Raw genomic sequence first — 13,060 nt, 5'->3', positions numbered from 1 at the left:
GAAAAATTGATAATAGGAGTAAATTAGAAAGTTACTTAAAATTGCATGCTCCATCTGAATCAAGAAATAAATAATTTGGGTTCAGTGTCCTTTAATCACTCGCTAGACCACATAGGTCACACACATCTCTCAACTCCAAACAACGGAATAACGGTTCTAAGTCCCCGGGGACCATAAGAACCATGATGATGTCTGCAAAAACAGATCCGTATCCCAGGCGAGAAGCCCGAAGACCAACCTAGATTGGCACTCATAACCCGCCGTACGAAGGGTTTGTATCTAACCAACAGGCCTCATACTTCGGTAGGATCCCAGCTCGGAGTCCATAGAATAGGCCAAAAGACATTCAGAATCCAGCAGGATTAATCAGCACCACGAGGGTGACATGAACCAGTACCTGTCTGGTATAAGGACACTCTAGAACTGCCCAAGGTCCAAGAAAATTCGTCCCGAAGGATCGATAAATGAACTAGAAAAAACATAATTCTAATGTTCAACAAGTGCGCAACTTCCGAAGAAGTGCCCACGCGACCTAAATCGCAAGTATCGGTTCCAGAGAAGAAGCTTCATAAAAACGAAAATCAAACAGACATGAGCTTAAGAAAAAACAAACAAATTAAACACATCCATTCGGATAAAAAATAAAAATAAAATGAAGTCCGCACCCATCGGTTGAATGCCCAAGGTGAATGAGGACAACAACAGGACCAGCCAACGAAAAACCCCATTCACCCAAGCTCAGAACTGGAACTGAAAAAAACACAAAGAAAAAGAAAAATGGTGACGTTAAGGAGATTGGCTTCATCCCCAAACGTCATATCCATTTTGTCATCCAGCTTCTAAGGCCTCTGATCCCTTGGCCCGCTAGGACTGGGATCCTCCAACATTGCCAAAACATGTCTTAAAAGAACACGAAGGAGAGCCAGCCTATAACGGAAGGCAAAATCATTTATCACTGTATCAACTGAAGACCCTGGCCCCGAGATAGGGGCCCCTGAAGCCTCAGGGGCCAACGCTTCCCCAGAAGGCCGAACTGAATCGGGCGATCCCACGCTCAACGGCCCTGGTTAACGGAAAAACGGACAGTATCTTAGAAATACTTTACTTGGGAGATATAGATGATTCAGCACCATAGAAATGGCCATGCTGAACCATGCCGTAACCCCTGGAAGAAACAAGACACCCTCCAGAGAAGGAGTAAAGGCCATAGGTACACCTGCTTGCGTAGCCGGGAAATTGACTGGGACACTCGCTTCATGGGTCATGGAAACCTCGGAGGCAGATGGCTCAATACACTCTAAGCTCCCTGCTTTGGGAGGAGAGAGTACTCTAGAATGGCAATCGGAACATAACTGATGGGCATTGATTACCCGGCCCATTTCATATTCATCACAAGACACATCCTCCATATCAGAGGCTTCCGTGTCGCACATATCAGAATCCTCCATAATCTTGGAATTACAAAAATAACAAAAAACTAACTGGCACCCTTTAACACCCCAATGGCTGGGGCACTCACCACCTCCTGTGAACCAGACAACCCACGAGCAAGAATCTTTCGGTGGCACACAGTCAGCATACGGAAGTGAAAAACAATGTAACCTCACCCGTCACGAGGTGCACCATGCCAGTCTCGAAAAGGGCGCACAATCTGGAAAGATTGCGTCATTAAAGAAGGCCGTTATGTTCCGTGAGTCTAAGTATATAGCTACACATTTGCATATAACAAACATGATTAAAAGTCCCCCCTGTTCAATAACCCCACTCAGGAGATATTAACCCATGATTCCTTATTAAGATAAAAGGAGTACCACTGGGACCCTACCTTGTTTCGTTAATATTACATTCACAAATCGAAATAAAATGAAACAATCCTACTGGAATCTACGCCGTGGAACAGGAACACAGACCTTCAAGTGTGACAGATAGTCGCCTCGCTTCTGACATGGACTTGAGTGAATAAAGGTAGGCAGCGAAACTCGTCAACGCTGATTATCAAGGAGCTGTTAACATGAGTTGGGATGGGTTCGCAGGAAAACTCTCCCTGCATCTCCGGACTCTAACTTTCACCCATGCTCTCACTGAGAGGCTGACAGGATTACTTAAAACTCCAGTCCTATTTCGAAGAGTACTACCCTCCATGAGAGACTATCTCAAACTTCTGACACTTCTCTGCCAACCTCCTGTGACAAAAGGCAAAGAATGACTGGGGGATGAGGGAAGTTGGGGAGGTATTTAAGCCTTTGCCTGGGGTGTATTTGTATAGACTGCATCTAGAAGGTTGAATCCTTCAGAAATATGTTAAGGGACTTCAGATACAGAATGGGATGAAATGTTCCCTCCATTTTCGGGAACCACAAACAGGCTTGAGTAAAAACCCGGACTGTGGATAGAAGTGAACAGGAGAACACATCCCCCTTTTCCTTCTAGATCTTTTACACAAGCTATTCAAACCTGAGGCTTGATCAGGTTCAGAAATACACAAGGTAAAAAAGTTCATGGATGCCTGGAGCAAAAAATGATTTTGTATCCTTGCAATGCCAGACTTGAAAGTGGGAGACGACATATTGATCTTCTTAAAGGGACACTGTACCCAAAAATTTTCTTTCGTGATTCAGATTGAGCATGAAATTTTAAGCAACTTTCTAATTTACTCCTATTATCAAATTGTCTTCATTCTCTTGGTATCTTTATTTGAAATGCAAGAATGTAAGTTTAGATGCCGGCCCATTTTTGGTGAACAACCTGGGTTGTCCTTGCTGATTGGTGGATAAATTCATCCACCAATAAAAAAGTGCTGTCCAGAGTACTGAAACCAAAAAAAAGCTTAGATGCCTTCTTTTTCAAATAATGATAGCAAGAGAATGAAGAAAAATTGATAATAAGAGTAAATTAGAAAGTTGCTTAAAATTGCATGCTCTTTCTGAATTACAAAAGAAAAAATTTGGGTACAGTGTCCCTTTAAGCTAGAGCAGGGGAGATGGGAATCCATGAAGTCTTGGGGGATCTTGCAACTTGATTGAAGGAAGAATATGCTGTTTGATAACAGAAATGCTGAAAGGAATGAATATGTCCTGCAGACTGGCCCCCTAGATTTATTATCCTGGGGCAAGAGTGCCCTTTATACTCAGAAAAAGTGGATAAGAAAAAATACAGGATAAAGGATTTTCCTTGAAAAGACAAAGATAAAAATCTGTTTAATAGACCACAGACCAAGACTTACCCTTAAAGGGCCATAATACCCAAATGTTTAAACACTTGAAAGTGATGCAGTATAGCTGTAAAAAGCTGACTAGAAAATATCACCTGAACATCTCTATGTAAAAAAGAAAGATATTTTACCTCTAAAGTTTCTTAGTAGCCACATCCCATTGTAAAGGACTTCTAAGCAACAAATCAGTATGTCTGTTCCGGGACAGCAGAAAGAGTGAGCTTTAGTGCACACTCATCGTATTTCCCTATTTAGTGTAAGGAAGTTTACAATGAAATCTCATGAGAGTTAAGTGAAATTTCATGAGATCACAGTAAAAGAGTTCATGACCTCAGCACTGTTGATGCTGATTGGCTGCTGTTCATTTCTTCATTTTTTTGAAAAAAAATTTTTTAACCTGCAGTAAGAGTATAACTTTTTACACAGAACTTACTCTGCTGAGCTGAGGAAATTGTGAGGTAAAATATCTTCCTTTTTTACATAGAGATGCTCAGGTGATATTTTCCTGTCATCTTTTTACAGTTATACTGCATCAGTTTCAAGTGATTTAGCATATGAGTATTATGTCCCTTTAAGGCACATCTAGCTAAACAGCCTTAGCCGAACTTTTTGCACTAATGTGCTCCAGATGCAAACACAGAAAGGTTATTGCATAAAAACAGACGTGGCTGCTCTAAAGCAAATTAAGCTGACAGTAGGGTGAATAGATAACTCACAAGCTGAAAGCAATGCCTCTGAAGCCTTAAAGCTTCTGTGTAAGAGATTACATTTGTGCTTAGCTGGGGGAGAGATGGCAGCCATCATTTAAGCCATATCAGGTGTATTCCTTAATTCTAGTGGATAGCTCAGTACAGCCCCCCCAGGGTCCAATCTGTGAGTCAGTAAACCTTTAACCACTCTTAGACTATATATAGCAGACATCACTGTATAGATATCTAACATGCTCAGCACAGTATTTGACATAGAAACAAATGCTCTTAGAGGGACAGTCTGCTTGAAAATGTTTGTTGTTTAAAAAGATAGATAATCCCTTTATTACCAATTCCCCAGTTTTGCATAACCAACACTGTTAAAGGAATAGTCTAGTCAAAATTAAACGTTCATGATTCAGAAAGAGCATGTAATTTTATGCAACTTTCTAATTTACTCCTATTATCAATTATATTGATTCTCTTGCTATGTTTATTTGAAAAAGCAAGAATATAAGCATAGGAGCCCGCCCAATTTTTGGTTCAGCACCTGGGTAGCACATTCTGATTGGTATCTAAACGTAGCCACCAATCAGCAAGTGCTACCCAGGTGCTGAACCAAAAATGGGCCAGCTACTAAGCATAAATTCAAATAAAGATAGCAAGAGAACAAAGAAAAAAAAATGGAAAATAGGAGTAAATTAGAAAGTTGCTTAAAATTGCATGCTCTATCTGAATCATGAAAGTTTAATTTTGAACTGACTATTCCTTTAATATACTTTTTTTTACCTCTGTGAATACCTTGTATCTAAGCCTCTGCAGACTGTCCCCTTATCTCTGTTCTTTTGACAGACTTGCCTTTTAGCCAATCAGTGCTGACTCAAAATAATGAGGCGCCCTTCAACGGTTTAGAAATCAATTTGAGCTTGCCTAGGTTTAGATTTTAACAAAGAATACCAAGAGAACAAAGCAAATTTAATGATAAAAGTAAATTAGAAAGTTGTTTAAAATTGCATGCCCTATATGAATCATGAAAGTTTAATTTTGACTTGACTGTCCCTTTAAATGCGGTAAAAAAAAAGGCTCCACGAAAAACAGTATTGCCACTGTTCCCATTGGAAAGGGATTCATGACCTATAATGCTGCACAAATTATGCGCCTTCCTGAGTTATATTAACCATTTACAGTATTACTGGCAAGAACTCTATAGGATATTAGAGCCTAAAAACCCAAGAAAGGGCCAAACTATGTGAGCTTGCAGTTTACGTGACAGTGAGTAAGGCTGTGCATGCATACTAATATAAGATCTTTTATGTTTTTTTATACATGCCATAAATCTTGCGTAAGTGCCCAAATATAGTGTGCAATATCCTCAGGCCCTTCCCTCATATCCTAGTGATTCTGCCAAGGGAACAAGAAAAAGTAAGAGAAATATATTAAGGTATAAATGGTGCCAGAAGAACAAAAAGCAAAATTTAGGACCGTCCTTCAGAGAATACAGGCGGGGGCAGTGGACTCTCCTCATAGAGAAGGAAAGGAAATTATCTGGTAAGCATAATTTATGTTTTCATTCTTAATATGAGGAGAGTCCACGGCTTCATTCCTTACTTGTGGGAAACATACCCAAGCTCCAGAGGACACTGAATGAACGGGAGTGCAAAAAAAAGGCGGACCCTATTCTGAGGGCACCACAGTCTCCAAAACCTTTCTCCCAAAATCTGCTTAAGCCAAAGCAAAAACGTCAAACTTGTAAAATTTAGAAAAGGTATGTAAGGAAGACCAGGTAGCCGCCCTACAAATTTGATCTATAGAGGCCTCATTCTTGAAGGCCCAAGAGGAAGCCACTGCTCTAGTTGAATGAGCCTTAATCCTCTGAGGAGGCTTAAGTCCCGCTGTCTCATAAGCTAAGCGAAAAATGCTACTCAACAAAAAATATAAGGAAGTGGATGAGGCTTTCTGCTCTCTACGCTTCCCAGAATAGACAACAAACAAAGAAGAAGTCTGTCAAACTCCTTTGTAGCCTTAAGATAGAACTTCAAGGCCTGAATCATATCCAAATTATGAAGTAACCGTTCCTTCAAAGAAGAAAGATTAGGACACAAGGAAGGGACCACAATCTCCTGATTAGGAAGAAAACCTAACCCAGTACGAAGAACAGCCTTATCAGCATGAAATACTAGGTAAGGAGGCTCACATTGCAAGGCAGCCATTTCAGAGACCCTGCGCCGAAGCAATGGCCAGTAGAAAAAGAACCTTCCAAGACAGTAATTTAATGTCAACTACATGCATAGGATCAAACGGAGCCTTCTGCAAAACTTTAAGAACAAGATTTAAACTCCAAGGAGGAGCGCTAGATCTTAACACAGGCCTGATTCTAGTTAGAGCCTGAACAAAAAAAAATTAACATTTGGAAGCTCAGAAAGCCTCTTGTGCAGTAAAAGAGATAGGGCCAAAATCTGTCCCTTAAGGGAGCTAGCAGAAAATCCCTTCTCCAGACCATCCTGGAGAAAAAGAAAGAATCCTGGAAACCCTGACCTTATGCCAGGGGAATCCACGCTCTTCACACCAGAATACTTTCTCCACACCTTATGATAGATGCGACGAGTAACTGGCTTACGAGCTTGAATGAGAGTATCAATAACTCTCTCAGAGAAACCCCTCTTGGCTAAGACTAAGCGTTCAATCCCCACGCAGTCAGCCTCAGAGAATCTAGATTTTGATGAACAAAGGGACCTTGTTCCAGCAGATCCCTGCAACAAGGTTACTTCCATGGAGGAGATGACGAAATCCCCACTAGATCCGCGAACCACATCGTTTGCGGCCACGATGGAGCAATCAGTATCACTGATGCCCGCTCCTGCTTGATGTGGGTCACTACTCGAGGAATGAGGGGTAATGGTGAAAAAAGGTATATGAGACTGAACCTCCAAGGCACCACTAATGCATCTATTAGCTCCACATGAGGATCCCTGGATTTCGACCCATACCTGGTAGCTTGGTATTGAGACGGGACGCCATGATATCTATCTCCGGAGTCCCCCACCTGTTGCATATCTCCGCAAACACCTTGGGATGGAGAGACCATTCCCCCAGATGAAAGGATTGTCTGCTGAAAAAATCAGCTTCCCAGTTGTCCACACCCGGAATGTGGATTCGCATCACAAATAAAAGAATTAGCAACTTTTAAAGCCTTAATTCTATCAAGAATAATATCGAGGGGACCTTCCACCTCGATCAATTCCGATAAGGAGTCACACGAGTAGGTAGCCGCTCCCGCAACTGCGGCAACTGCCGCCGCAAGTTGAAATAAATATTCTGCATGTTGAAACATCTTTCTTAACAGAGTTTGCATCTTTTTATCCATGGGCTCTTTGAACGACAAACTATTCTCCAGTGGGATAGTATTGCGTTTTACAAGCTTGGAGACAGCGCCATCCACCTTAGGGACGGAACCCCACAACTCCAATTGAGAGTCCGGAACCGGGAACAATTAAAAGCAGACGAAGGGGTGAAGGAAGAACCAATCCTCTCCCATTAGTTCTTAATAATGTTTGCCATCTTTACATCAACAGGGAAAGTCTGAGGAACAACCCTGTCTTCGTAAACTATATCCAGTTTAGGAATTGACATGCAGTTTGGCCTCTGGAACCTCTAAGGTAGTCAAAACTTCCTTTAAAAGAAAGCGCAAGTGCTCCATCCTAAATCTAAAATCTAGTTCCTCCACAATCGGAGTCTTAGAGGCAGCCGATTCCGACCCAGAAAGTTCACACTCTGAAGTATCAGAAAGAACTTCATCATCAGACAATCGTCTATCAGCTATAGCCAATAAACTGGATGATGATCCCTGGGAAGGATAGCAATATTTGACCTTTCAATTGCGCTTAGCAGAGCGAGGTAAATTAGGCGCAGACACCGCCTTTTGTAACTGTGCAGTGAAGTCTGGAGGTAAAAGGCCTCCTCCAGATGGAGGATCAGGCGTGCTATGGGAAACTGTATGTGTATTAGGAAATGAAAGCAGGGTGCGCACCTCATGGGACGGGGACCCCTCAGAGGTGGAAGGCTCAGTGGTATCAAACATGTTAACCTTCTTTGACATAATCACTTTTTCTAGGCATGTGGAACATAATTTAGAGGGCGGGTATACCTCTGCCTTCTCACAATATAAACAGGCATTAGTCTTAGGTATAGAGGGAGTACCGTCTAAAACATCAGAGTTCTCCATAGCTATGGGCTATGTCCTAATTTAACAATATAAAAATAAAAAACGTCACCTTTATACCCCCAATGGCTGGGGCACTTACCATCTCCTCTGACCCAAGCACACAAAGAAAACCGCTTCCCTCTGATAACCAGCACGGTCAGAGTAGGAAGTGAAGCTACGACCACACCCGGTCACATGGTGGGCAACCTAGGACCTCCTCCGCTAAGGAAAAGCGCGCCAAGCTTGTAAGCTGCGCCTCTGAAGTAACCTGTATGTTCCAACCTCTGCCTATGAGCCTCAGAAACCATCTTACACATGACTCAGTATAATCAAATAAAAATGTATGAGATCCATCTCCACTGTTCAATAATCCCCCCTCAGGATATATTAACACTGGATTCCATGCAGATAAAAGGAGCCACACTGTGACCCTGTCTTTTTGCTAAATCGTGTGTATAAATAAATGAAACAATCTTACCAGAATCTATGCCGTGGAACAGAAACACATCCTCTCAAATGTGACAATCTTGTAGCATCGCTCCTGACATGGACTTGAGTGATGGAAGCAGGCAGGCAGTGAAACTCATCAACACTGATTGCTTAGGAGCTGTTAATACAAGTCTGGATGGGTTCACATAAAGACTCTCCCTGCATCTCCAGACCCTAACTTTCATCAATGCTCTCACTGAGAGGCTGACAAGACTACTTAAAACTCCAGTCCCATTTCGAAGGGTAGATACCCTTCATAAGGGACTACTACGAATCTTCTGACACTTCTCTGCCAACCTCTGTGACAAAAGGAAAATAATGACTGGGATATGAGGAAAGTTGGTTAGGTATTTAAGCCTTTGGCTGGGATGTCTTTGCCTTCTCCTGGTGGCCAGGTTCTGTATTCCCACAACTAAGGAATGAAGCCGTGGACTCTCCTCATGTTAAGAAGGAAATTATTATTTTAAACACATCAGAAAGCTTGATGTGAGAAAAGGATATACACCAATGAATATTTTGCATATTAAGCTGCAGTTGAATGGTGTCTATATTGAACAACATATATAATACTTCCATGGCTCCTAAAAATGTGTAGCTGGTTTAATAGCCTGATTACAAAATCGTGATCCCCTGTTTTAACCAAAATACATGGTGTGTTTAACTAGTATTCAAAACACTAACAAATTACCTGCTGAGCATATCCCGGAGGCACATAAATTGGCGGCACAGAACCATTAGGAGACATCATAGGAACCTGAGCTGGGCCTGTAACAAAAAAAAAGTTATTTAGTGCAACTTCTGTAGAAAACAAACACTATTCCTCCAAAACAGAGTTTCTCAACTCCAGTAGTAAGGCAACCCTAAAGGGGCAGATTACCCTGCTTGAGTGCAGTTAAGGTACTGAACAACTCAGGAAGTGAAATATTTACAATCTAGCCTGTTAGGGTTCCTTGAGGGTTGGAACTGAGAAAAACAGCTGCAAGACTATACCAAATCATGAAATCAGATTAAAAGTCAATGGTAGACATTTAAATTATGGGCAGAAAGTGAGATTAAAATCATCCACTATGCACAAAATGTAGTTATTCTCTCTACATTATATATATTTAGTTGTTTTGAAGAGATACTAAACTAATTTTTTTTCTTTCATTATTTAGATACATCTTACCATTTTCAGCAACTTTCTAATTTACTCCTATTATCATTTCTTCTTCGTTCTCTTGCTATTTTTTTTGCTATTTTTTTTAGAAAAAGCAGGAATATAAGCTTAGGAGCCTGTCAATTTTTGGTTAAGCACATGGGTAGTGCTTGCTGATTGGTGGCTAAATGTAGATTGATAATTGCAAAAGTTGCTTAAGATTGTATGCTCTATCTGAATCATGAAAGAAAAAATTTGGGTTTAGTATTCGTTTAACTTTTACATTTTTTGCTTGTCAATATTATTTTAATTGTAACTTGAATAGCATGAAAAGCAACTTTGATATCCATTTACTAATTGTTTTAAATCCAACACATCCATGAAATTCTAACTCTAAACTAGTTTCGACAATTATCAGACATGACACCCTAAATATGAATAAACATTTACCTATAAAAATAAAATGATAATACAAAGGGGTTAGGGCGCTTTTCATATTAAGGACAATGATGGAACAGGAACACATGAAATACATGAAACCGTTATACATGTGTATCATATAACATACTGCACCTTAGTTGCATTAAAATAAGTGACATACTGTATAGGGAAGATAAAATGTGTTTGTACTTGCTGTACATATTGTTTTATGATAATTGTATAAACTGAATTGTCAAGATTATCAAAAAGGATACTCAATTTGAGGTACAAAAATATGTTTAAACGCATTGAAGGTTGATTAAAGGGACAGTCTACTCTTAAAAATATAGATAATCCCTTTATTACCCATTTCCCAGTTTTGCATAACCAACATAATTATATTAATATAATTTTTACCTCTGTGATTACCTTGTATTTAAGCTTCTGCAGACTGCCCCCTTATTTTAGATCTTTTGGCTGACATGCATTTTAGCCAATCAGTGCTGACTCCTAGGTAACTCCACGGGCGTGAGCACAATGTTATCTGTATGGCACACATGAACTTACACCCTCTAGCTGTGAAAAACTATCAAATGCATTAAAATAAGAGGGGCCTTCAAGGACTTAGAAATTAGCATAAAAGCCTACCTAGGTTTAGCTTTAAACTAAGAATACCAAAAGAACAAAGAAAATGTGATGATAAAAGTAAATTGGAAAGTTGTTTAAAATGACATGCCTTATCTGAATCATGAAAATTTAATGTCTTTACTGTCCCTTTAACTGAAAGTTGTTTTCTTGTTCTTGAGGAGGTACATTTGATGCATGTAGCTTGACAATGAGACTGATGGGGGTAAAGCTCCAAATAAAGAGTGATAGTGAAACAGTGGTCTGTTAGAGGAGAAAAAAATAGACTGAGACAGAAAGAGACAGATTGAATTACACTTTTAAAGATAGAGACAAACATAGACAGTGGGTTTTCCACTCAAGAACAGTCCACGCATTATGAAATATAGCAAACACAGATGAAAGATTAGGATTAGTTTTTGTAGATAGGTGCTCATTTGCAGTAGTAATTGAGGTCTGAAGAGGCACAGAAGCTTGGCCTTACCCTTAGGCATAATAAGTTTACTGCTTCTGAGCACTAGGGTCAGTGATGCCAGCAAGGTAAAAGCCCAGAGTTAGGAGGCAGTTCAATGATGCAGATAAGATACAGTTCCAAATCAGCGACAACAAACCCAAAGGTGCTAACAGGTACTGGATACAAGGTACAGGCAAAGTACAGGCATGAGGCAAGACTACTGTGGTAAACAAAGCAAGTGAAGTACAAACCAGTTCACTATGGTAATATCCAGGGCACAAGCAAGCAACAAAGTCATAAGCGTGCAGAGGATCAAACTACAGGAACAACAACAATCCAGGGAACTGGTGAAGGTGAAGTACAGAAACAAAGCTTAAGTCCAAAAACCAGGAGGTTACCTATCAAACAGCAAAGAGCGCTTGCAGCAAACACATCCAATGTCATAGCACAGAAAACTTATATAGCAACCTAATGATGATGAGACGCACCTGGTAAAAACAAGTTTGTGCAGGCAATGATCAGTAGATTCCTAAATGAGCTGTTCCTCAGCCAGGTTGTGAATAGCTCAGTAAGTAGCACTCTAAACCAAAGACCAGGAGACACAGGTTCATAGTAAGCACACCAGGCAAACATATATAAAACACACAAAGCCTGGCGTGGTTATTACAACAGATTTGCAGCACAGCCCTCCTCTGGGACTAATCTATATGAACTAGGAAAGACATAAAAAACACAGAGTTTTAATATAAGACTATACATCTCGCATTTCTAGTGATCAGAGCATTACTGGGCAAAATAGTTCCTACAGCTTTCAAAGTACTAGCCTACCCTGCTCTCTGGATACTACAGCCAGCCCATAACACAATGTGTACTACTCAAAAACATAATTTATGCTTACCTGATAAATTCCTTTCTTCTGTAGTGTGATCAGTCCACGGGTCATCATTACTTCTGGGATATTAACTCCTCCCCAACAGGAAGTGCAAGAGGATTCACCCAGCAGAGCTGCATATAGCTCCTCCCCTCTACGTCACTCCCAGTCATTCGACCAAGGACCAACGAGAAAGGAAAAGCCAAGGGTGAAGTGGTGACTGGAGTATAAATTAAAAAATATTTACCTGCCTTAAAACAGGGCGGGCCGTGGACTGATCACACTACAGAAGAAAGGAATTTATCAGGTAAGCATAAATTATGTTTTCTTCTGTTAAGTGTGATCAGTCCACGGGTCATCATTACTTCTGGGATACCAATACCAAAGCAAAAGTACACGGATGACGGGAGGGATAGGCAGGCTCTTTATACAGAAGGAACCACTGCCTGAAGAACCTTTCTCCCAAAAATAGCCTCCGATGAAGCAAAAGTGTAAAATTTGTAAAATTTGGAAAAAGTATGAAGCGAAGACCAAGTTGCAGCCTTGCAAATCTGTTCAACAGAGGCCTCATTCTTAAAGGCCCAAGTAGAAGCCACAGCTCTAGTGGAATGAGCTGTAATCCTTTCAGGAGGCTGCTGTCCAGCAGTCTCATAAGCTAAACGAATTATGCTACGAAGCCAAAAAGAAAGAGAGGTAGCAGAAGCTTTTTGACCTCTCCTCTGCCCAGAGTAAACGACAAACAGAGAAGACGTTTGTCGAAATTCCTTAGTTGCCTGTAAGTAAAATTTTAGAGCACGGACTACATCCAGGTTGTGCAGTAGACGTTCCTTCTTCGAAGAAGGATTTGGGCATAAAGAAGGAACAACAATCTCTTGATTGATATTCCTGTTAGTAACTACCTTAGGTAAGAACCCAGGTTTAGTACGCAGAACTACCTTATCCGAATGAAAAATCAAATAAGGA

At 40.6% G+C, this 13,060-nt stretch overlaps 1 protein-coding gene across 1 annotated transcript in view; it reads right to left on the bottom strand.

Moving 5' to 3' along the window:
• Positions 1-13,060, bottom strand: part of FNDC3A (fibronectin type III domain containing 3A) — a 646,553-nt gene that overhangs the window by 234,158 nt on the left and 399,335 nt on the right. The window contains exon 4 of the mRNA XM_053708360.1: positions 9,279-9,355. Within this exon, the coding sequence (XP_053564335.1) occupies positions 9,279-9,355 (77 nt within the window). The remainder of the gene's footprint in view (positions 1-9,278; positions 9,356-13,060) is intronic.

Source organism: Bombina bombina, chromosome 3 (genome assembly GCF_027579735.1).
Source record: "Bombina bombina isolate aBomBom1 chromosome 3, aBomBom1.pri, whole genome shotgun sequence".
Taxonomy (NCBI): Eukaryota; Metazoa; Chordata; class Amphibia; order Anura; family Bombinatoridae; genus Bombina; species Bombina bombina.
Note: the sequence above shows the minus strand (reverse complement) of the source record. Positions and strands in the feature narration are given on the sequence as shown.